The sequence below is a fragment of the Ambystoma mexicanum genome, chromosome 8 (genome assembly GCF_040938575.1).
Source record: "Ambystoma mexicanum isolate Mex_15411 chromosome 8, UKY_AmexF1_1, whole genome shotgun sequence".
Classification (NCBI taxonomy): domain Eukaryota; kingdom Metazoa; phylum Chordata; class Amphibia; order Caudata; family Ambystomatidae; genus Ambystoma; species Ambystoma mexicanum.
The window spans coordinates 856572818-856594795 of record NC_090929.1 but is presented as its reverse complement, the minus strand read 5'-3'; the positions used below and the strand labels follow the sequence as shown (position 1 = coordinate 856594795).

Genomic DNA, 21978 nt, shown 5'->3' with positions numbered 1-21978 from the left:
TGAAATGACTGAATTGGGAGTCTAGATTTTTCAGCGTGTCGGGTGAGCCTACCAAAAGGAGTTCAGTCTTGTCTGAGTTGAGGCATAGTCCATTGTCTGCCATCCAGGCTTGGATGGTGTTGTAGAGGTTGTTGAGGGTCATGGAGTCAGTGTCATAGTTGCCAGTGAGGGTGAGGAGGTTCTGTGTGTCGTCGGCGTAGTTAGTGTATGAAATGCCCATGGCGTCGAGGATGAGAAAAAGTGGTTGTGTGAAGATGTTGAGAGGGTGGGTGAAAGGCAGGAGCCTTGGGGCACATTGCAGAGAATGATAGTTGGTGATGCAGATGCTAAGTCTGAGAATACTTGCATGGTTCTGTCTTGTAGGAAGGAAGTGATCCATGCTGTGGCTTCGGGGAGAATTTGGCAGTAGAGGAGAGGTGGTGGCATAGGACGTCATGATCCACGAGGTCGAAAGCTGCGGATAGGTCAAGAAGTAAGAGAAGTGCTGGTTTGCCCATGTCTCTGGCATCGTCCATTTGGTTTTTCAGGTCAAGTTGGGCGGTTTCAGTCGCGTGTCTGGGGCGGAAGCCTGATTGGCGGAGTCCTAGGAGTTTGTTCTCTTCAATGAAGTGTTGAACCTGCAGGTAGGCTGCTTTGTCCAGTATTTTGAGGAGGAAAGGGACAGTGGTGATAGGTCTATAGTTGTTGGGGGATGTGGGGTCGAGAGTTGGTTTTTTTAAGAGAGGGCGGTCCCAGGCTTCCTTGAGGGAGGCAGGGACTTTCCCAGTAGCAAAAGAGGCGTTTACAAAGGCTGTAAGGAAAGGAGCTAGCGCTTCAGCACAGTCTTTGATAATGGTGGCTGGGCATGCATCACCTTTGCAATTGGAGGTTTTGATGTTTCTCATTATGTTGGTGATGTCTTTTTCTAGAATGGGTTTGAATGAGAAAGGTTGGGGGGGTCCGGGGCTGGTGGTAGGACAGGGGTGTGGGTGTGTGTTGGGTAGTTCTTGCTTTGTGGCTAGTATTTTGTTTTGGAGCAGGCTCAATTTATTTTTCATGGCTGTTTATATATCATCACACCAGGCCTCGTCTTTGGTGAAGTTCTGGGGGGCGGGCGTAGGTGTTTCAAGCTCCCTAAAAATGGCAAAGATTTCTTTAGTGCCGGATTGTGCTTCAGAGATTCTGGATTCAAAGGATTTGGCCTTAGCTAGGGTGATTGCTTTTTTATATCTAGTGGAGCATGATTTAAAAGTCATCTTGTCTTTGTCGGAGTGAGACATTTGCCACTGAGTGAGAGCGGCCTTTTTTTCAATGCGGAGTGCGAGGAGGTCCGGGGTGAACCAGGAGTTGGAGTGGGTGGTGGGTTTGGACTTGCAGGGTTTAAGGGGGGCAATGGAATTAATGGCTGCTTTGATGGCAACTTCGTAGGCTGTTGCGAGTGTTTCTGGGTCTGTGGAGAAAGGCGGTCTGAAGGCTGGGCCTTGGAGGAAAGGCAGTAGCTTTTCCTTGGTGAGTTGGCGGGAGCTCCTGGCAAGGCAGGGTGGCAGTGGTTGGGGTGGGGGGGTGGTGGAGCAGGTGGTGAGGATGCTGAAGGTGATGATGTGGTGGTCTGACCATGGGGTGGGAGAGTTTCCAGTGATGAGTGGGCAGTTATGTTGCGCAATCCAGTCAAGGGTTCTGCCCTGGGTGTGGGTTGGGCTAAAGATGGTGTTATTGTACCCCAGAGCCTTGAGGGCTGAGTCAAGGGATTTGGCTGCTGGGTCCTTCCTGTCCAGGAGACCTAGGTTAACATCCCCAAGGAGAATGGCTTTTGATTGATTTTTGAGGTTGTCAGAGAGGAGGTGGATGAGAGAGGCTTGGAAGTCACCTGTTGGGCCTGGGGGGCGGTAGACAATGTGGACAGCAATGGTACATTGGGGGGATAGGTTAATTTTGACTTGGAGGTAGTCACTGTTGTGCAAGGATTTCTCTACCTTCCTGATAGAAAGGCAGCCTTTGGCAATAATTGCTACACCTCCACCTTTGGAGAGACGATCTTGTCTAGTGATGGAGTATCCAGGTGGTAGTGCGAGGGCGAGTGCCGGGCCAGAGGCCTCGTGTAGCCATGTTTCTGAGATCATGAGCAGATCGAGGTCATGGGTGGTTAGGAGGTCGTGGATGTCTAAAGCGTGGGCATTGATGGACCTAGCGTTAATCAAGGCGCATTTAAGATGTGGTTCGGTAGTGGCTGGGGGGGGGGTGGACACAGGTGGTAACACATTTGGCACAGTAGCATTCAAAATGGTGGTAGAAGAATTGCAAACCACAGATTTTACACTGGGGGGTTCATTTTCAGTGGTGGTGGACACAGGTGGTAACACATTTTGTATGGCGGTGGCATCCATGTGGGTGTGGTAAAGTATTTCATTATCAGCTATATTCTCCGTATTCATAGAAGCTGTAGGCTTTTTGCGGAAGAGTCTAGCCGTGGTCACATGTGGCGGGGGTGGCAAGGTGCGTGAGTATAGCCGGGCATTGCGGGTCTTCGTGGGGAGTGGATGGGACTTGAAGGTGGCCTGCAGTGTGCGGGTGCGCAATCTGATGCATCTAGTATGAGGGCATGGGTATGCGCGAGTTGACTTGTAGTCTGACTCTTACCTCCGAGATGCGGCCTAGATTCCGGGCAGGCGGCAGACGAGCAGCAAAGAGCTGATAAGAGCATGGGCGGCCTTTCCTCACGGCCTTCCCTGCTCGGCTTCGCCTCTCGGCCCCCTCCATTTAAAGCAGGAGGGGAGGGGCAGGCAGAGGAAGGCAGCAAAGGGCGCTCGGCCCGCGGCGGTGATTACAGCTGGCTTCGTTGTTGTGTTGGCGTCCATGGCAACCATGGATGCCATTTTAGGAGGTTGCAGGGCTGTGGAACACGCGGCGAACGGAGATGAGTGTATGAAACACTCTGAATATCCAAATGCGATCGGATCAGCTCCCTGCTGATCCGTATGTCGGTGAACTCGCAGCAGAGCTGATAAGAGCATGGGAGGCCTAAGAACTGGCTAATCACTGAATCAAGATCCCCAGCAGCAGCATCCCTGTTCTTTGTCCCTAAAAAGAACAAAACCGAACTCAGACCATGTATTGACTTCTGGGGTTTGAATAAGATAACCGTCCCAGACAAGTCTCCCATGCCTTTGATCCCTGACATTTTGGAGGCGGTTAAGGGAGCCATAATATATATACAAAACTAGATCTTAAAGGAGCATACCACCTCATCAGGATAAAACAGGGAGATGAGTGGAAAACCGCTTTTAGAACTCTGTTCGGACATTATCAGTACCGAGTAATGCCCTTTGGACTTTCCAGTGCACTGACGTATTCCAAACATTTATGGATCATCTCTTTTCAGATTTACTACTACATTACGTCATTGTTTATTCAGACCATATATTGGTGTTCTCCAAATCCATTCCAGAGCATGAGTCACCTGTAAGAGAGGTTCTCAACAGACTACAAATCAATCACCTATATTGTAACCTGGTCAAATGTTCATTCCATCAATCCAGAATGACATATCAAGGATATTTCCTGCCCGCTCCGGGCATATCCATGGATCCTGAAAAGGTCTCGGCGGTAAGAGATTGGCCAGTTCCAAAGTCATGCAAGTATATTCAACGGTTTGTTGGTTTCTCAAATTTCTCCAGCATGGGGTCTGGCATGGATTCACATGCTCATGAATATTCCCCGTCGTCAGGCTGGGAATCCTCGGTAAAGAAAAAAACAGTATCAGTTTCGTTTCTGATCTGTTTTTCGTAGTAGTAACCAATCACTGGTCTCTGCGTCATACTGACCAGGGCCAATGACTGCCCTCTACCTAAGCCCCGCCTCTGGCAGCCATCTTCAGATTTTTACCGCACGTTCATGTGTTGGGATCCTCGTGCTATTGCTCTCGAGCGTTAGTGCTATTTTTTCACGTTTTTTCTCAAAAAACTTCGTTTTTTTTTCGGTCAAAAGAGCCTCAAACTCCACCGAATCTCCATCCGATCAACGGGGACCCGTGTCGGATTCGTCTACGCCCCTCAAGGGTGAAGATTCGTCGAGCTACGCTTTTGGAGGATTCCAGAAGTTTCTCAGGCCCATCTCGGTCATGGCCCAGGAGAAGGGAAGCTCGACGCCCGGAAAGCTGTTCAGGGTCTGCCCTGGATGCCAGCTACAGAATGTCTTTAAGGATGACGAACACTCCTTTTGTCTTTACTGCCTACATGAGGACAAGACGCACGTGGAGAAGGACTGTGCGTTTTGCGGCAACATGTCGGAGCGGACCATGAAGGACCGCCATCAACGTCTCGCCAACTGGCTGGAAGGGAAGAGCCCGTCCGGCGAGAAAAGGAGGAAGAAATCCGAGCGGTCTTCTAAGACCTTTGAGGACGCCCCGGCGACGGGGGTCCAACACAAGGCCAAGCACCGCAAGTCCGCTGGCACCGGGAGCGCCGAAAGGTCGGGCTCTACGGGCGCCAGGCAGGGCGCACCCTCCCCGGCACCATCAACCACGAGCCAACGCTCTGGGTCGGGTAAGAGGAAGGCCGAGCACCCGGCGAAGCTCCTGGAGAGGCCCCGGTCGAGCTCGAAGGCGGAGGGGGAGCGAGGCAGTGTCCCCCCCCCCCCTCAAGGAGAAGGCGGTGAGCGGACCTAAGGTGGTGAAAGCCTTAATCCATCCGGCCAAGGCCTCTATCGAGACAGTCGCGGCAGCCCTGGCTCAGCCTGTGGAGGCTACACCAGTGGTGGCAACCTCGGGGCTCAGAGTCTCCCTGCCACCGCGGAGGGAGTCCTCTTTTATGCCCATCGACAGGACCCCCGTGAAACCTCCGACGGAGAAGAAAAAGGGGGGGGCAGGAGGTCGTCGTGGATTCGGCCTCAACCTCTGAGGAAGAACTGGTCGAGGTCTTAAGCCACGGCGTTGGCGTGGAAGAAGACCAGCCCGTCGGGAGGGATCCCGACGCAGGAGACGACGACATTGTCGAGGGTACCGACGGGGCCCCTGACCGCCCGTCGGACTCCCCTCTACCAGCGCCGCAAGACAACTCGGCGGCCATTTTGTTGGCTATACAGTCCTTATGCTCAGAGATAAGGACGAGACTGCCGTTGCCAGTGGAGATCCCGTCGGGGGACCCGGAACCAGGCCCTTCGGGCAGCCCCCCTCCTAAGAAAAGAAGGATTCACCCTCCACCTCCTTTTCAGCCGTCGCGCCCCGTTCAGCCCTCCTCCACGACTCAAGGGGATGACACGGGGACTGACACGGCCGCGACGGGTACGGACGACGAGGTGTACGACGAGGATCTGCCGTCGTCGCCTCCCACCCGGGCTTCCCCGCCCGACGAGATTGGATCTTTTCACTCCATGATCGCCAGGGTGTCCGAGCTCTTCCAGCTGTGCCCTGAGGAGAAGAAGGAAGGTTTCCTTTATCAGCGGCACGAGGCCAAGAGGAAAACGGTCCTCTCGGTACCTCTGCTGGACGATATTTGGGATGAGGGCGTTGCCCTCCTCAAGAACCCATCCACAACGCCGGCTAGAAGAGACCGGTACAAGAAGAAGTACCGGGTCCCGGACGCGGCCCCCTTGTGCCTCCAGGCACAGCCTACCCCGGACTCCGTTGTCTCTGCGGCGGCCAGGAAGAAAGCGCGGGGGGGTGCGGCCTCCACGTCGACTTCCCCGCCGGATGGCGAGGGAAAGAAATTGGACACGATGGGGCGCAGGGTCATCTCGTCTGCAGCGATGACGATTAAGGCGGCCAAAGCCCTCGCTATCGTAGCCCGCTACGACAGGGAGCTGTGGTACAAACTGGCTCCCCTGCTGGACTTCCTACCGGACGACAAGAGGGCGGATGCCCTGGAGAACTTGCAGGAAGGTGAGGTGGCGTCGGACCACGCCATCACGATCACGATTGCGACGGAGATCGCCGACACTGGATTTCGCCAGTTGGGCAACGGCGTGTGCCTTAGGCGGCGTGGATGGCTCAGGGCTACTGACTTCCGTCAAGACGTACAGACCAGAGTCCTGGACATGCCGTTCGATGGGAACAACCTGTTTGAGAAAACAGTGGACGATTCCCTTCAAGCCATCAAAGCGGAGACTGCCCGGGCTCTCGGGGTTCTCCAGCAACAGCGGCCGCCCTTTCGGAGCGGCGGAGGCAAGGGTGCCTCCAAAGGTTCCGGCGGCGGATTTTCCACCTACCGTCAAGGGGCCCGTTCATCGTCTCAAGAAGCTTACAGGGGACGAGGCAAGTCAGGCGGACCCCGCCGTCGTCGCCAAGGAGGTCAAGGCGGCAAAGCCTCATCTAAGCAGGATTGAACCGGCCGTGGGGTCGGGCCCCCACCGAAGCACCCCAGTGGGAGGCCGGCTGGCGAGCTTCGTCAGCGTGTGGGAGTCCATCTCCACCGACCGTTGGGTGCTGGACGCCCTGGCCCAGGGCCACGCGCTCGAGTTTCAAAGAAGGTGCCCGCGCGTCCCCCCTGTGGCAAGGAAAGAGCTTCACGTCCCTCAGCTTCTCCGGGAGGTAAAGGCGATGCTCAGGAAGGGCGCCATCAAACTCGTCCCAAAGAGGCTTCGGGGCTCTGGAGTTTACTCAAGATACGTCCTCGTGAAGAAGAAGACTGGAGGATGGCGCCCCATCCTAGACCTACGACGGCTGAACAAGTTCATCAAGGCGCAGAAGTTCCGGATGGTCACCCTCCAGCACGTCCTGGGTCAGCTGGAGGAGGGCGACTTCCTGTCGTCGTTGGATTTGGAGGATGCCTACTTCCATATTCCCATCCTAAAGGGGCACCGAAAATTTCTCAGGTCGTGGTCCAAGGGCGTCACTATCAGTTCAGAGCCCTTCCCTTCGGTCTGCGGTCGGAGCCCAGGGTATTCACCAAGTGCCTTGTACCAGTGGCGGCACAGCTGCGCCGAGAGGGGATCCACGTCTACCCCTACCTGGACGACTGGCTCATCCGAGCCAAGACGAGGGAGCTCGCCGTGGAACACACGGCAAGGACCGTCCAACTTCTCACGGACCTGGGATTCTCCGTGAACTACGCCAAGTCCCACCTGGTACCCTCGCAAGACGCACTGTTTCTGGGAGCGAAGCTCGACACAGTGTCTCTTCTGGCCTCCCCGTCGAAGGAAAGGACCAGGGCCATCCTGGGCAAGGTACAGCGGATGTTGGTCGCCGACGCGGCCAAGGTGAGGTCCATCCTCGGAATGATGTCTTCTTGCATCTACCTCATTCCCATGTGCAGGCTCCGGATGCGCCCGTTGCAGGAGTTCCTGGACGCGCGCTGGATCCAAACGACGGGCAACTTCGAGGAGAGGATCACACTCTACGAGAGTTTCCGACGAGCGATCCGGTGGTGGGGCACCCGCGCGCATCTGACGGCGGGCATGGACTTCCAGACCCCAGGCCACCAGGAGACAGTGACCACGGATGCCTCCCTGGAAGGGTGGGGAGCGCAAACCGGAAATCTGCACGCGAGAGGCCTTTGGCTCCCGACGGAGAAGTCCCTCCATATCAACGTCCTGGAGCTCCGTGCAGTGTTTTGGGCCCTCAGGTCCTTCCTTCCGTCCCTCAAGGGCAAGGTGGTGAGGATCTTCACCGACAACACCACCACCATGTTTTACATCAGGAAACAGGGCGGAACCAGGTCCCCAGCACTGTCCAAGGAGGCGCAGGACCTGTGGCATTGGGCCGTCGCCCAAAGGATGTTTCTGGTGCCGTTTCATCTGGCAGGGATAAAAAACACCATCGCCGACTCACTCAGCAGGGAGCTGCGCTCGTGCCACGAGTGGGAACTACGCCAGGATCTAGTGGATCGCCTCTTCCGACGGTGGGGCACACCCCAGATCGACCTGTTCGCGACGGTGACGAACTCCAAGTGCCGGAGGTTCGCCAGCAGGTTTCCCCAGCCGAGGAGCATGGGCGATGCTTTCTCGTTCCCCTGGGAAGGCCTGTTCCTATACGCGTTCCCTCCTCTGCCACTGCTGATCCGGCTCATCAACCAGCTCAAGAGGTCACGGTGCAGGATGATCCTCGTCGCACCTGCGTGGCCGAGGCAGATATGGTTCCCGGACCTTCTGGACTTGTCAGCGTCCCCGTCAATCAAGCTGCCAGTGGACGCGGATCTGCTCTCCAGGGAAGGAGGCGCCATCCTCCACCACGACCCGAAGTCGCTGAACTTGCAGGCCTGGCTCCTGCAGCGCTAGAGTTTGGAGGATATGACATACCGGCCGACTGCAGAGAGGTTCTTGCAAAGGCCAGGGCGTCCTCGACTCTTAAATGCTACGGACACAAATGGAAGAGTTTCTCTGTCTGGTGCCACGCACAGAAGATTAACCCTCTAAGGATTACGGCTCCCCAACTGCTGCCGTACCTGTTGACGCTGGCCAAGGCTGGACTGGCACAGGCGTCCATCAAGATTCATCTTGCTGCGATCTCCCGATACACCAGAACCACGGGGCGGACGTCCTTGTGGTCTCATCGTCTGGTGAAATAGTTCATGAAGGGACTGTTCAGATCGTTCCCGCCGGTGAAGGCTCCGCCCCGGCGTGGGAGCTCAACGTGGTGCTGACCAAGCTCATGGGACCTCCGTTCGAGCCTCTGCACTCGGCCCCGTTGAAGTTTCTGTTGTGGAAAACAGCGTTTCTTGTGGCCATCACCTCCGCACGACGAGTGGGAGAGATCCAGGCCCTATCTTGCAAGCCACCATACTTGACTTTTCACGACACGAGGGTGGTGCTCAGGACGCACCCCTCCTTCATGCCCAAGGTGCCGTCGGACTTCCACCTCAACGAACCCTTGGTGTTGCCTGTGTTTTTCCCCGACGCCTTCGTCGCCGGCTGAGAGGACTTTGCACTCGCTGGATGTGGCTAGAGCGCTGAAGTTCTACGTGGACCGCACGAAGTGTTTTCGGAAGACGTCACAACTCTTTGTGAACTTTGGACCTGTCAATCAGGGGAAGGCTCTCTCGAAGGCTTCCATTTCCAGATGGCTCTCCCGCTGTATCATGTACTGTCATCGGTTGGCAAACCGACCGCTGCCTGGCCGTCCGAGAGCCCATTCCACCAGAGCGATCGCAGCTACCACGGCGTTCCTTTCTGGTGTACCCCTGCTGGACATATGCAGGGCTGCTACGTGGAGGTCGACACACACCTTCACGAAATTCCAGGGAGGAGTCCAGGGTCGGCCAAGCAGTGCTGCGCAACCTGTTCGCCTGAGGTGAGCCTGGTGAGGAGGTAAGATTGCTTGATGTTGAGTTTGATGTAATGCTTAATGTTGAGCCTTTGCCACCTCCCGTGGTTGTGCATGTGTGTACTGCTATGTATTCTTCATGAGCATGTGAATCCATGCCAGACCCCATGCTGGAGAAGGAACAAGTTACTCACCTGTAACTGTTGTTCTCCAGCATGGGTCTGGCATGGATTCACATGCGAACCCTCCCGCCTACCCCTCTGCGGCTCTTCACTTGGTCATACTGCCACTTCACGTGCTTCCAAATCTGAAGATGGCTGCCAGAGGCGGGGCTTAGGTAGAGGACAGTCATTGGCCGTGGTCAGTATGACGCAGAGACCAGTGATTGGTTACTACTACGAAAGACAGATCAGAAACGAAACTGATACTGGTTTTTTCTTTACCGAGGATTCCCAGCCTGACGGGGAATATTCATGAGCATGTGAATCCATGCTGGAGAACAACAGTTACAGGTGAGTAACTTGTTCCTTTTACTGGAGGTTTATTCCAAACTTTTCCACTCTCACACAACCCTGTAACAAATCTGTTAAAGAAAGGAGTCCCTTACATCTGGACAGTATCAACACAAAACACCTTTGATACACTCAAGAAGATGTTCACTACCGCGCTAGTACTGATGTCACCTGACAAGACTCGAAGGTTCATTATCAAGACAGACGCATCTCAATATGCCTTGGGAGCGGTTTTGTTGCAGGAAGATGATCAGGAACGTGCCATAGCTTATTTGTCTAAAACCTTATCCCCTGCGGAGCTGAATTATACCGTATTGGAGAAGGAGTTGTTGGCGATAAAAAGATCCTTCGATGAATGGAGACGTCGGTTGTTAGGAGCAAAGCATCCGGTAGAGGTCAGAACGGATCATCAGAATTTAAGAATACTCCAATATGCCCAGACATGTAATAGTCGACAGGCTAGATAGGTACATTTTTTCTCTCCTTTCAGGATTGTTTTCTCTTTTATCCCAGGGAAACGTAATCTACAGGCTGATTCCCTGTCTCGTAAAGAACCTACTCCTAATGACCCATTTAGATCAAAACCAATATTTCCCCGGTTGGCCATGGGTGTATCAAAGACTCCAAACTTTTTGAATCGTTTAGAATGGCGATTGGGACCTTCCGCATTATGACATCTTTCAAAATCAGAGCAGGGAACCTTGATGAGGGAGGAAGGTTGTTACTTTCATGGACATCAAGCATATACACCTACGAAATCCTTGCAAAAGAAGGTGCTCAGGATGTATCACGACTCAAAAACAGCAGGTCATTGTGGACTCGCAACCACTCGGGAATTGGTGTCCCGATACTTTTGGTGGCCATCGGTGAGGAGTGACATCCGGCACTATGTGGAGTCATGCCCAACATGCCTTCAGAACAAAATCCCAAGGCATTCTCCATTAGGGGCTTTGGTTAGGATGCCGCTGCCTTCACGTCCGTGGCAAATTATTTCCACAGACTTTGTGGTGGACTTACCTCCTTCGGGAGGGTGTTCCACCATCATGGTCGCTATCGACACATATGCATAGATGGCCCATTTTGCACCTCTCCCGAGTCTTCCTTCCGAGATGGCCCGGAACATTCATAGCCAAGATTTTTTTCTCTCCAAAGGTTACCCAAGACCATAATATCCGACAGGGGATCCCAATACACTTCCCGATATTGGAAGCACTTCTGCTGGATTCTAGGAATCACCCGGGCTTTGAGTTCATGGTACCATCCTCAGACAAATGGTCAGACCGAGAGACTGAACCAGACTGTGGAAGTGTATTTAAGAAGTTATGTCTCTGCCGCTCAAGACAACTGGTTAGACTTAATACCTATGGCCGAATACGCCTACAACAGCTCATACCATTCTGCGATTAAGACTTCGCCCTTTTATTACACTTATGGATTCCATCCAGTCTCATTTCCAGAGAATAGGCTTTCAGATGTGAAATTTCCGGATGTCGATCACCTTATGGAACAAATAAGTCAATGTCACCATGCACCTAGAAAGGCCCTCAAGGAAGCACAAGATAGAGTGAAAGAAACGGCTGATTGTCATTGTACCCCAGCTCCAGATATCAAACCCAGGGATTGGGTCTGGTTATGTTCCCGGTTTCTCCCAAGACGTCTCAGACCCTCCAAACTGTCCCCACAATACATGGGCCCCTTCCGGGTCATAGCAGCTATCGGAGCAGCCGCCTTCAAACTCAGACTTCCTAAAACATGGGCACGAATTCATCCGGTCTTCCATGTCTCCCAACTGAAACCTGATCGTCTGAGTACGTTCCATCCTCCTATCTCCTCGCGCCCGTCACCAATTCTTTCCTCTTCGGCTCCCGAATATGAGGTCTCTGATATCTGCGCTTCACGTTACCATTATGGAAGATTGCAATATCTGGTAGACTGGAAAGGGTACACTCCAGCAGATCGCACATGGAAATCAGAGACCGCATCTCATGCCCCACGACTAGTGAATCGATTCCACCAAAAACATCCAGAGAGGAGGTAACCCTAAGAGGGGGCATACTGTGACGATTTTCCCTCCGGTTGTGCAACACAGCGTTTCGCTCTCAGGCTCCCCATTTCATGGCCGTACAAGGAATGAGCATTGGCAGTCTAGTGTTTCCCATGCTGGGAAACTGGCATGTAGCCACGCCCCCTTACGTCCGGGCTGCATTTCCAGAAACACTGTGGGCATCTCCCTGCGTGGCTACTCTCTCCCGAGTACTGCCGCATTCCGTGGGTACGATTCTTTCTTGCTACCTCCCATAATTGATTCCAGGCACACTGTTTAGCTGTCTTTCCTTGTTTCGTTTATGCAGTCTTTCAGATTCCACAGCTTCATACTGAACGCACTCTCTCACAGAGCGGTCCCTCAGCAAGGGCAGCATGGTACGTGGAGATGAGCGGTTCTCACGCCGTCTCCCTGCACTTTCATTTCCCCATTTAATAATAGTGGAAATTATCTATCCTTTCAGGCTAGCCCATAGACAATCACCAGGCTCAACAAAGGCAACAGGTGCCAGTAAGCAAAGAGGAAAGGGAATGTTACCCCCCGCCCCCGGTCTCAAGTGACTGGCGGTAAGAATATCATATATCTTCAGATTGAAACCCAAGGGTTTATCTATTATACCTATTAGAACTGTGTCTCAAGAAGACTCATTACACTTACTCTGTATTTCCAGTTTCTTTATTCTTGTCTCTACCTCTCCTCGCTTCCAGTCCTATATCTTCTATGTCAGGAATCAGGGAAGACCTCATACTGATACCCGGGTAAGCCTATTCATTAATTGGTAATAGCCTTTTACTTATTCACTATCAACTTTCATTTACACGCCTTTCTTTACATCTCTACATTTGAATTCAGACACCCTCCTCTCGAGGAATAATCTGCCACGAGTAGATCCGCCACCTCCACAACCACATCTGGGCAGCTGCAACCTGGAGCCCATGCACTCTAGCAGCTCTCCACAGGGTTTTTCCCCTTTAATGGGGGTTTTCCCTGGAGGCCCCACTACGTTCAGGCCATTTTCTAGCAGGACCGTGCAGGGGCTTCTAGGTAAGACCTCACATTCTACAGCACACAGTAGAGCCAGAAGAGCATGAGGTAGGTGTCATCCATGGATGCTCGTCTTTTTGCAATATTGTACATTGAGTCATAACAGGCCTCCACGACCATCAATCTGGATTCTGAGCATCCAGAGGCACGGAAACTGCTCTTCTGAACACCCATGAAGAACTTCTCGCTTCTTTGGACTCCAATTCCCCAGGTGTCCTGATCCTTCTCGATCTCTCCTCTGCATTTGGCACAGTTAACCATTCCATCCTCATACAAAGGCTCCACGATACAATTGGTATCTTGGAACAGGCAGTGGATTGGCTATCCTCCTTCTCTAACTGCTCTTCCCAAGTTATCCTGGGCCACTTCTCTCCTACTTCCATCTCCTCCTGTGGTGTCACCCAGGGCCCTATACTCTCCCCCTGGCTCTTTAACATATACCTTGCTCTGCTTGCACGCCTCATCTCCAACTTCCAGTGTTACGCAGACGACACACAGCTCTTCTTCAGACTCCCTGTTTGACCCTCTTTCACCCTCCATCATATATGACTGCCTATCTGCCATTCAGACCTGGTGCACCTCCAATGATCTCTGCCTCAACGCCTGTAAAACTGAGATCCTTCCCATTGGGACCTCCTCCTTCCCCCACTCTGGCCTTCCTCATTGGGCTCTTCCCTACACCTTCAACTAAAGCCAGAAACCTTGGAGTCATCTTCGACTACTTTCTCTCCGTGATCCCTCGCACCCAGAACGTTGCCAAGAAGTCTTACTATCAGCTCTTGCTTGTCAAAGGAGTTCTACCTTTTCTCACTTTCCCTCCGAGGCTCAATGTGACCCAAGCCCTGGTTCTCTCTAGACTTAACTACTGTAACAGCCTTCTCCTGAATATGCCTTCTTTCATTCTGCGACCCCTTCAGCTTATCCAGAATAGGGCAGCAAGACTTATCCTTGGCCTTGAGATCAGGGACCGCATCTCTCCTGCACTAAAACATCTTCATTGGCTCCCGGTTACAGCACAGATTAAATTCAAATCCCTCTGCATCATCCACAAGGCTGTCTGGACCAGGGGACCGCACTATGATATGGCATTTGTAAAGCGGCTATACACAAGTGTTTAAAGGCATGATGAGGCAAGGAAGGGGGAACACAGGGAGGGCAGAGACAACGATCTTACTAGGCCAAGTGACATTGAGATCGCGCAAGTGCAGGGGATGGGGGAGGGGAAAAGTGCCTGTGGAAAGGGGAGGGGGCAGTAGTGTACATGGGATCAAAACAATAACAAGAAGGGCAGCCAGCAGGTGGTAGATGCAAGGTTAAGTGCAGGCAGCAGGTGTCCAAAAGTGCAGGTAGCGGGACTGTAGAGTTACAGACCCAAGTGCAAGGGTTGCTGGGAGGAAGTGCAGGTATGTTACTGGGTGGGCAGGGACATGGGCCCGAAATCAGAGGGTAGCCAAGTGACCAGTGCAGTATCAGAAAGGAAATCGGCAGGGGAGAGGAAGAAAGAAGGCAGAAGCAAAGAGGAAGGTGTTGAGGTGCTTCCAGCACCAGAGATGGTTCTCCTCAAGTTTCAGGGAGGCTGTAGAGGGAGGCCCCAGCCATAGAAAGAGAGCTTCCACCAATTCGTTGCTTGGATATTGCGACTGACCCTGAGGGAATTGGAGGAGCGAATAGCTAGAGTAGCAATGTATTTATGAAGAGAAAGTTGGAGGTATTAAGGACACAAGGCCCAGAAGGCATTGTGGACAATGCGGAGGGTCTTGAACTTAATCCTTGCAGCCACTTGGAGCCAATGCAGAGATTTCAGTGCTGGAGAGATACGATCCCTGGGCTTGAGGCCAAGGACAAGTCGCGCAGTCCTGTTCTGGGTGAGTTGCAGAGGGCAGAGAGTTGAAGCAGGCAGATTTAGAAAGAGGTTATTGCAGTAGTCCAGCCTAGAGAGAAACAGAGCTCTAGAGACAGTGAGCTTCTGGGGTAAGGAGAGGAAAGGAAGAATACCGGTCTTCAACTTTATCTCGCTAAATACTCTCCCTCTAGACCACTTTGCTCCTATGGCACCAACTCCTTGTCTGTAAAGTATTTTGCTTAACAGAGGGCAGCGGGTCGCTCTCTTTCCTCTGCGGGCTCCCTCCTTTGGAATAGCCTCACTCTCTCTGCGCCTTCAGCAGGATCTTCTCAAATTATGGAAGCTCCTTAAGATTTTAGTCTTTTCCTCCTCCTCCTTCTCTCCTCTGCTACTCTCACAGGTGCTGTATTGGTGTCCTTGACCTTTACACATCTTCTGGGCCTTGACCTCCCACACCAATTCTCCCCAGTTCCTGTCTATCCACAGCACTTTGCATCTGCACCCCCTCTGCCCTTGAGACTTGCACGTACTCCTCCCGCAGCCCAGGCCGTGTGGCACTCAACATTCCTAGCACTTAGTTCATGGTCCAGCCTCGAGCTTGGACACCCCAGCACTTACCCCCTTTTCCTTCTTCCTTTCTGCACTTGCTTGTTCTGAATACTCACAAGGCATAGTAGGTTTGACCCTCCACCTCCTCTCCCTCTGCTCTTAATATTATGTTGTATTTTGCTCCCTCCCTCCCTGCCATGTGGGTACTTTGAAACAGTATATTATTTATAAGCGTTTAACAAGCAAACAATAAGCAAACAACCCCTATGATCATTCACATTAGACAACCCACCAAATCCTGTGACTCCTTCCCCATCCATCCTCCATCAATAACCCCTTCAAACAATGTTCAGCAATAAGGGGACCTCCCTTATAGCTAACCTGCACCCTTATTAGACCACTCATCAAAGATCACCAATGCTTTTATATCAGCACATAGGTAACAGGCACTTCTGACCTTCACACAACACTGCAGGGTTTCTGCATCTCCCTTCCCGCTATCTGACTAACACGTCCCCTTCTCTTAAAGAGCCATATGCAGCAAAACGCAGATTACTAGCAGAAGGGCTCTGTGTAAGCCACTTCATCTTAATTTTTTTAAAAACACTTTGCACTCTAAAAGATTTTCTCAAGCTGTCAAGCGTTCTGTGTTTCAATGAAAGTTCATCATAACACGTTTTCTGACTACTCCAGAAATCATTCACAGCAACCACAGAAAAATGTAGAAAGGCCTAGAAGAATTTGATTCGCTCGCATCTTTACAGGGATGACAAATCACATTGGACTCTGCAGCAGCACAATGACATTGATCCACGCTTTAAAACTAAATAAAATATGATAATTTTTATTGAAAGGAAATTTAAAAACAGATATTATTAGAAGCACCAAGTAATTCATACAGACATAGTTCATTGCTATTTTAGCCCCCCAGAATGTATGCTACCACATGTATACTTTTCTCTCTCCTCATTTCATTTTGCTAACTGTTCTGTTCTTAATAATATGCACACATTTGTGAAACTACAGCCTGAAAAAGAATCTTTTTTGAATGATTGTTTGCTTGATTGTTTTGGGTTTCATATGTTCTTGGAGTAAGTGGCTTCTCTAAATCGTTAATTTTTCCTTACAGCATCCACATCTGTATCACATTGCTGCATACTAGGAATGGAGTTGCCCAACAGTTTCTTAAAGATGTGCGAGAAAGTGTTGCTGAAATCATGAAAGATCCTGAAGCCAAGACCACTGGCATGGTATGTTTTCTGATGAACATTACCAGTTGGAGAAATGGCCTATTGTACTCAAATATGACTAATAGGTTGTTTCTTAGATTACTCCATTTGAACAACCCCAGTGATTTTACTTTATTAAGAAATCGGACAGATATGTTTAATCTGTTTGTTTAGCAAAGACACACATGTATTGCTTGCCTCCACAGATTACTCATCTGGATTGATATCCTTCCGCGCCAGCTGTTCTCGAAAAACTTTGCCATGAGGTGGGGATGGTAGCTCAACGTCCATCCTCTATTGTGCTATGTCTCCTTGACTCCCGAGTTCATGTAGTCACTGCATAAATAGCACACACTAACCCCCCAAATAAGCTGCTTTTTTCAGAATGCTCATCATGCTGTTTCTTTGGAACACCTGTTGGAAAGAAAATCTGTTCTGCTGCAAAACCATGCTCAGACCCAAGGAGTTGAACTTGAAGCACTGCTTATATTGCAGCTCTAAGGTGCCCATCACTGACATGCACCAGAACTGTGTGGGGTGTCTGGGGTAGACATGACATGGAGCAACACAGCTTGTCAGTCAATTATCCAGAAGGCCTTGTGGGGGTGGGAGGCTAAATAGGCACTGGGACCACCCCCCCCCAATCTATGTCCCTAGCCACTTCTCTTTTTAAATCCTTGGAGGCGGAGACAGAATAACCGACTCTGGAAAAAGGGGACACGCAGTCTGGTAGGAGACAGAAAGCCTAAAAAGAAGAGAGAGCCCTCTATTAGTGAGTTGCATTCCTCTTCTTCCTCCTCTTTTTGCAAGAAGAAGAGGAAGAAACCTTTTTTCTGATGCTTGTTAATCTGTTTAGAATCCCATGCTGTGCATATGGTCCGACATCTAGTGGTAACCTCAGAGTATTGCATCTTGTCTTTCGGGGACCGAAAGGGGACGTCAGCATAGGCGTGTCTGCAACACTATCCCTATCGTGAAGTGTAGTGTACCCAAAATACCTCATGCGCCGAGGTCCCTCAGATTGTTTTTTTCCACCCAGATAACTGGCCGCCCTATAGCGGAGCTCTTACTTAAGAGCTCTTGTTTAATATCCTAACCGACTTGACGGTTATTTCCCCTTTAAGTCATTTCAACAAAGACTATGGGGGATTTGTCTACGGAGGTGGTGTTTGGCGCCTATGATCCGGCGGCTGAAGCATCCACGTGGCCGGGCCTTCGAGGGGCCATATTTACGGTATGTCAGATACGTCGATAAAAAAGGTAAAAGCACCAGCAGGGCCATCTCAAATTTCAGCAGATTCCTCAGATCGTTCAGATCCAAAGCCTTCCTCGCATCCGCAGCAGCGTCTTGCAGCTGGGTATTCTAAGACAAACAAGGGCACTATCCCTAAATCAGGTTTTCACGTCAAAGCGTGGAAATCCGACGCTACGATGATTCCGATGGCCGCGGTAAGCCCAAAAATCACGACTAGGCCCCAAGGCGAAAAACCGACCACTAGGCCCTCTAACACTGTGGAAGGCGGTAAGTCTGCCGATAAACCTTCGGGCCCACTAACTCATGCCGATTCAGCTGTAATCGAACAGAGCATCGGGAGATTTACTTCAGCGGTTGGACTTAATCCCGTTCCGCTGAAAAACATGAGGCAGGCCGCAGACAAATCTTTAGCTACGTCAAGGTGCCCGATTCTCACGATACCTATGAGGACAGTCAAAAGCCTCTTTCCAACACCCTAAGAGACAATTTTCGACTCCAAAGGGCAGAAGACGACGGTTTTCTGCCCGTAGGCCCTTCTGGGTCCTCTAAATAGACCAGAGAGAAATTTGAGGGGTGTATGGACCATCTTTTCTGACCATCCTTCCCCGAAAAGATCTCGGCGTGAGCCTACCCTTCAATCTGCTTCACATTTCCATGAAGATCAGCCTTCTGTCACCGTCCATCATGAAGACATCGTCCAGATGGATACCTATAGGGACATCTACAGTGAGGATGAAGAACCTTCCTTCCTACAGAATTACGATGAGAACCAGGCGGATGCAATGGACAATTGGGAAGAACCCAGCAAGTGGTGACTGACTCATGGATGCTTCCACATCAAGATCAGGACACTGATGTATTGTGCCTGGATTCCTCCCTGTCCACTCCGGCTCACCAGGCCTCGCCTGTAGATGACCAAATGGCCTTCAATACTATGTTAAAGAAGGCAGCTGAGCATTTCCAAATCTCTACACAAGAGGCAGTGCCTGAGCAGGACTTTGTAGAGGATATCCTTAAGGAGAAACTTCCCTCTAGCGAGGCCATTCCCCTCCTTAATTCTATTAAGATAAGATTGGCTCCTTCCCTAGTGTCACCAGCTCAAACCCGGGCACTGAATCCAAGAGTTGAAAAGTTGTTTCGGCTAGCTCCTTCGGATCCTCAATACATTAAAGGGCACGCCACCCCAGATTCTCTGGCAGTGACTACCACCCGGAAACGGTCAGGAGTACCCCTTGTTACAGGGGAGGCACCTCCAGATAGAGAATCCAAAAGGCTTCATGCCCTAGGTAAACAGGTTACCTCGGCTGCCGCATATACTACACGCATAGTGAATAACACTACGCTACTGGCGAGTTATGCTGACGCTCAATGGACGCTCAATGGACGCTCAATGGACGCTTAATGGACGCTCAATGGACGCTCAATGGACGCTCAATGGAACTTTGGACAAGAAGGTCTCCAAGAGGTCCCAGAGCCCATCAGGTCCAAACTTCTCAGTATTGTAGCCGAAGGCAGGCAAGTGAACCAGAATATGATAAAGAACACTCTGGACACGGCTGAAATAGCAGGCATGTCTCTGGCCCAAGGAACCTCACTCAAAAGGCACGCTTGGCTGCGTACCTCAGGGTTTAAACCTGAAACGCAAGCCTCACTCATCAATAAACCAATTGAAGAAGCCAACCTCTTCGGAAAGGCGGTCGATGAGGCCCTAGAAACAGCCAAAAAGGAGCATGAGACTCTTAAGTCTCTGCAACAAATCACTTAAAGACCTTCCCCCAGAGAGGAAATAATTCTCAGCAGTCCTTTCAAGGGCAGTCCCATGCAAGTCAGAACAACTATGGCACAGAAAACATCAATACCGGACAAACATCAGGAAGCCCCGCATACTACCCTCAGAAATGACCATCAGATCCAGGTCCCCTCCCATGTCACCACTGTGGGGGGGCACTTAACATCTTTCCTCACGGCATTGGAAGGGATAACTTCAGACCAGTGGGTCATAAAGACGGTCGCCCATGGGTACTGCTTGGAATTCGCCCGACCTCCACAATTCAGACCACCGCGCTCACAGCGCCTTTCATCGGACCATCTGGAGATCCTGAATCAAAAGGTGGAAGTGCTGCTGGGAAAGGACGCCATAGAAGCCGTCCCTATTCTTCGGGGAAAAAAAGGGTATTCAATCAATGTACTTCCTTGTACCCGAAAAGAACCTCACCTTGCGCCCTGTTCTAGACCTGCGCACAGTGAATAAGTTCATAAAACCTCAAAAGTTTTGAATGGTAACTCTACAGGAGGTGGTCACACTGTTGAAACAGGGGGACTACATGGCAAAATTGGACCAGAAAGATGCATACTTTCATGTTTCAATGTTGCCAGCGCACTGAAAATATCTAAGGTTCATGATGGAGGACAGGCATTACCAATTCAAGGTACTCCCCTTCGGCATCGCCTCGGCACCAAGGGTGTTTACTAAGGCACTGGCAGTAGCTGCAGCACACCTGCGCAACTTATCCGTCCCGGTTTACCCTTACCTCGAAGACTGGCTCATAACAGAGGACTCGTACGACACGTTTTTTTAACACACAAAAGACCGTAGACCTTCTGTTCAGTCTGGGGTTCTCTATCAACAAGAAGACATCCAGTCTAGTCCTCAGCCAAATCAAACAATTTCTGGGAGCTCTAATCCGGACGAAAGAAGGCCTCGTCTTCCCCCTCCAACGAGTGGGTTCAGAACATGCTTTTTCAGATCCCTCAATATCTAGCCAGTCGGGAGGTGACGGTGCGCAAAGCCATGTGTTTGCTAGGAATGATGGCGTTGCGCAGCCGCACGTGGGGAACCACGTATATGCACATGCGTCCCATGCAAGAGTGGCTCAACAACCAGTGGTGTCTGGCCAGCGGACAATGGGAAGATCTGGTAGTTGTCTCGCCAGCCCTCGTTCTCTCTCTCTGAAGTGGTGGTCAAGAGAAAACCTCTTGAAGGGGAACACCTTCACCACCCCTGCAGTGAAAGCCACTCTCACGACAGACTCATCTCCCACAGGGTGGGGGGGCTCACCTGCTTCAGCAGACAGCACATGGAGTGTGGTCCCCTCCGCTAGCGTGCAACCATATAAATTTAATGGCGCTATTAGCGTTGTTCAAGGCATTAAAGGCCTTTCAGATGCAACTACAAGGGAAGACAGTGCTGATTCTAACAGACAGCACTACAGCCTTGTATTACCTGAACAAACAGGGGGGCACTCCCTCTCCAGGGCTATCCAAGCTGTCCCAAAACATTTGGATATGGGCTCTCAAACACAAGATGTTTCTGTTGTCCCAATATGTTCCAGGGGAACTCAATCTTCTGGCAGACATGCTCAGCAGAGTTTTCCTCTGCCCGAAGAATACGAATGGCGTCTGCACGAAGACAGTGCGTCCAATGTCTTCGCAGAATGGGGTTTCCCAGAGATCGAACTGTTCGCAACTCAGGAGAACGCCCAATGCCAAGACTATTCCTCCAGGTACCCCCAGAACCGCTCCAATTGGAACGATCGCTGGATAACATGGTCAGGGAAATTTGTCAACGCTTCTCTCCCCCCCTGACCCCCTCCCCCCCCGACTCCCCTTCTAAACAAGATAGTGCACAAGATGCACCAGGAACTAGTTACCATGATACTGGTGGCCCCCACGTGGGCCGCCAACCCTGGTTCGCTCATCTGATGGAAATGTCCCTCTCCCCACCAGTAAAACTACCCTGCCCATACAACATGTTGTCTCAGGACAGGGGGGAGACCCTACACCCATGCCCACAAACTTGGAACTTAGCTTAGCAGCCTGGCTTTTGAACACCTACAGCTCCCTCAGAGGGGCATGGACATACTCCTCCTTTCCGCTGCAAATCTTTATATGAACTTTATATGAACTTGGCTACACACTTGCAATGGGAACTTGCAAAGAAGGACGTAAGTAACATCAAAGAGTGTGAGATTAAAGATGTTTCGAGCTCACCGTTCTGCACGATTGTAGCTTGGGCCGTGTCAGTATAATGAATAGTACAGACAGGCTTATGGCAGCCCTTCGACCTGCCAAACAGCTTCTCCTCACCCTTTTTCCTCCTCAGGCTTTGCGCCACAAGGGCGGAATACCAGTGATTATATCCAGCTGGGTCCGTGACGTGAGTCTGCTCCTTATCAGTTTCTTAAAGTGGCAGGCTTCTCAGTTAAGGGCACGGCAGCTGTCAGTTCACAATAATTCCACAGTAGAATAAATAAAATGCACAAATGGAGGTGAGAGCAGAGCACAGCAAAACAGCTTCTCCTCGCCCTTTTTCCTCCTCTGGCTTTGCCTT

The 21978-nt window shown here is 51.3% G+C and overlaps 1 protein-coding gene across 1 annotated transcript in view; it reads left to right on the top strand.

Moving 5' to 3' along the window:
• Window positions 1-21978, top strand: part of SGPL1 (sphingosine-1-phosphate lyase 1) — a 744463-nt gene that overhangs the window by 704158 nt on the left and 18327 nt on the right. Inside the window, exon 13 of the mRNA XM_069610737.1 lies at window positions 16294-16414. Coding sequence (XP_069466838.1) covers window positions 16294-16414 — 121 coding nt within the window. The remainder of the gene's footprint in view (window positions 1-16293; window positions 16415-21978) is intronic.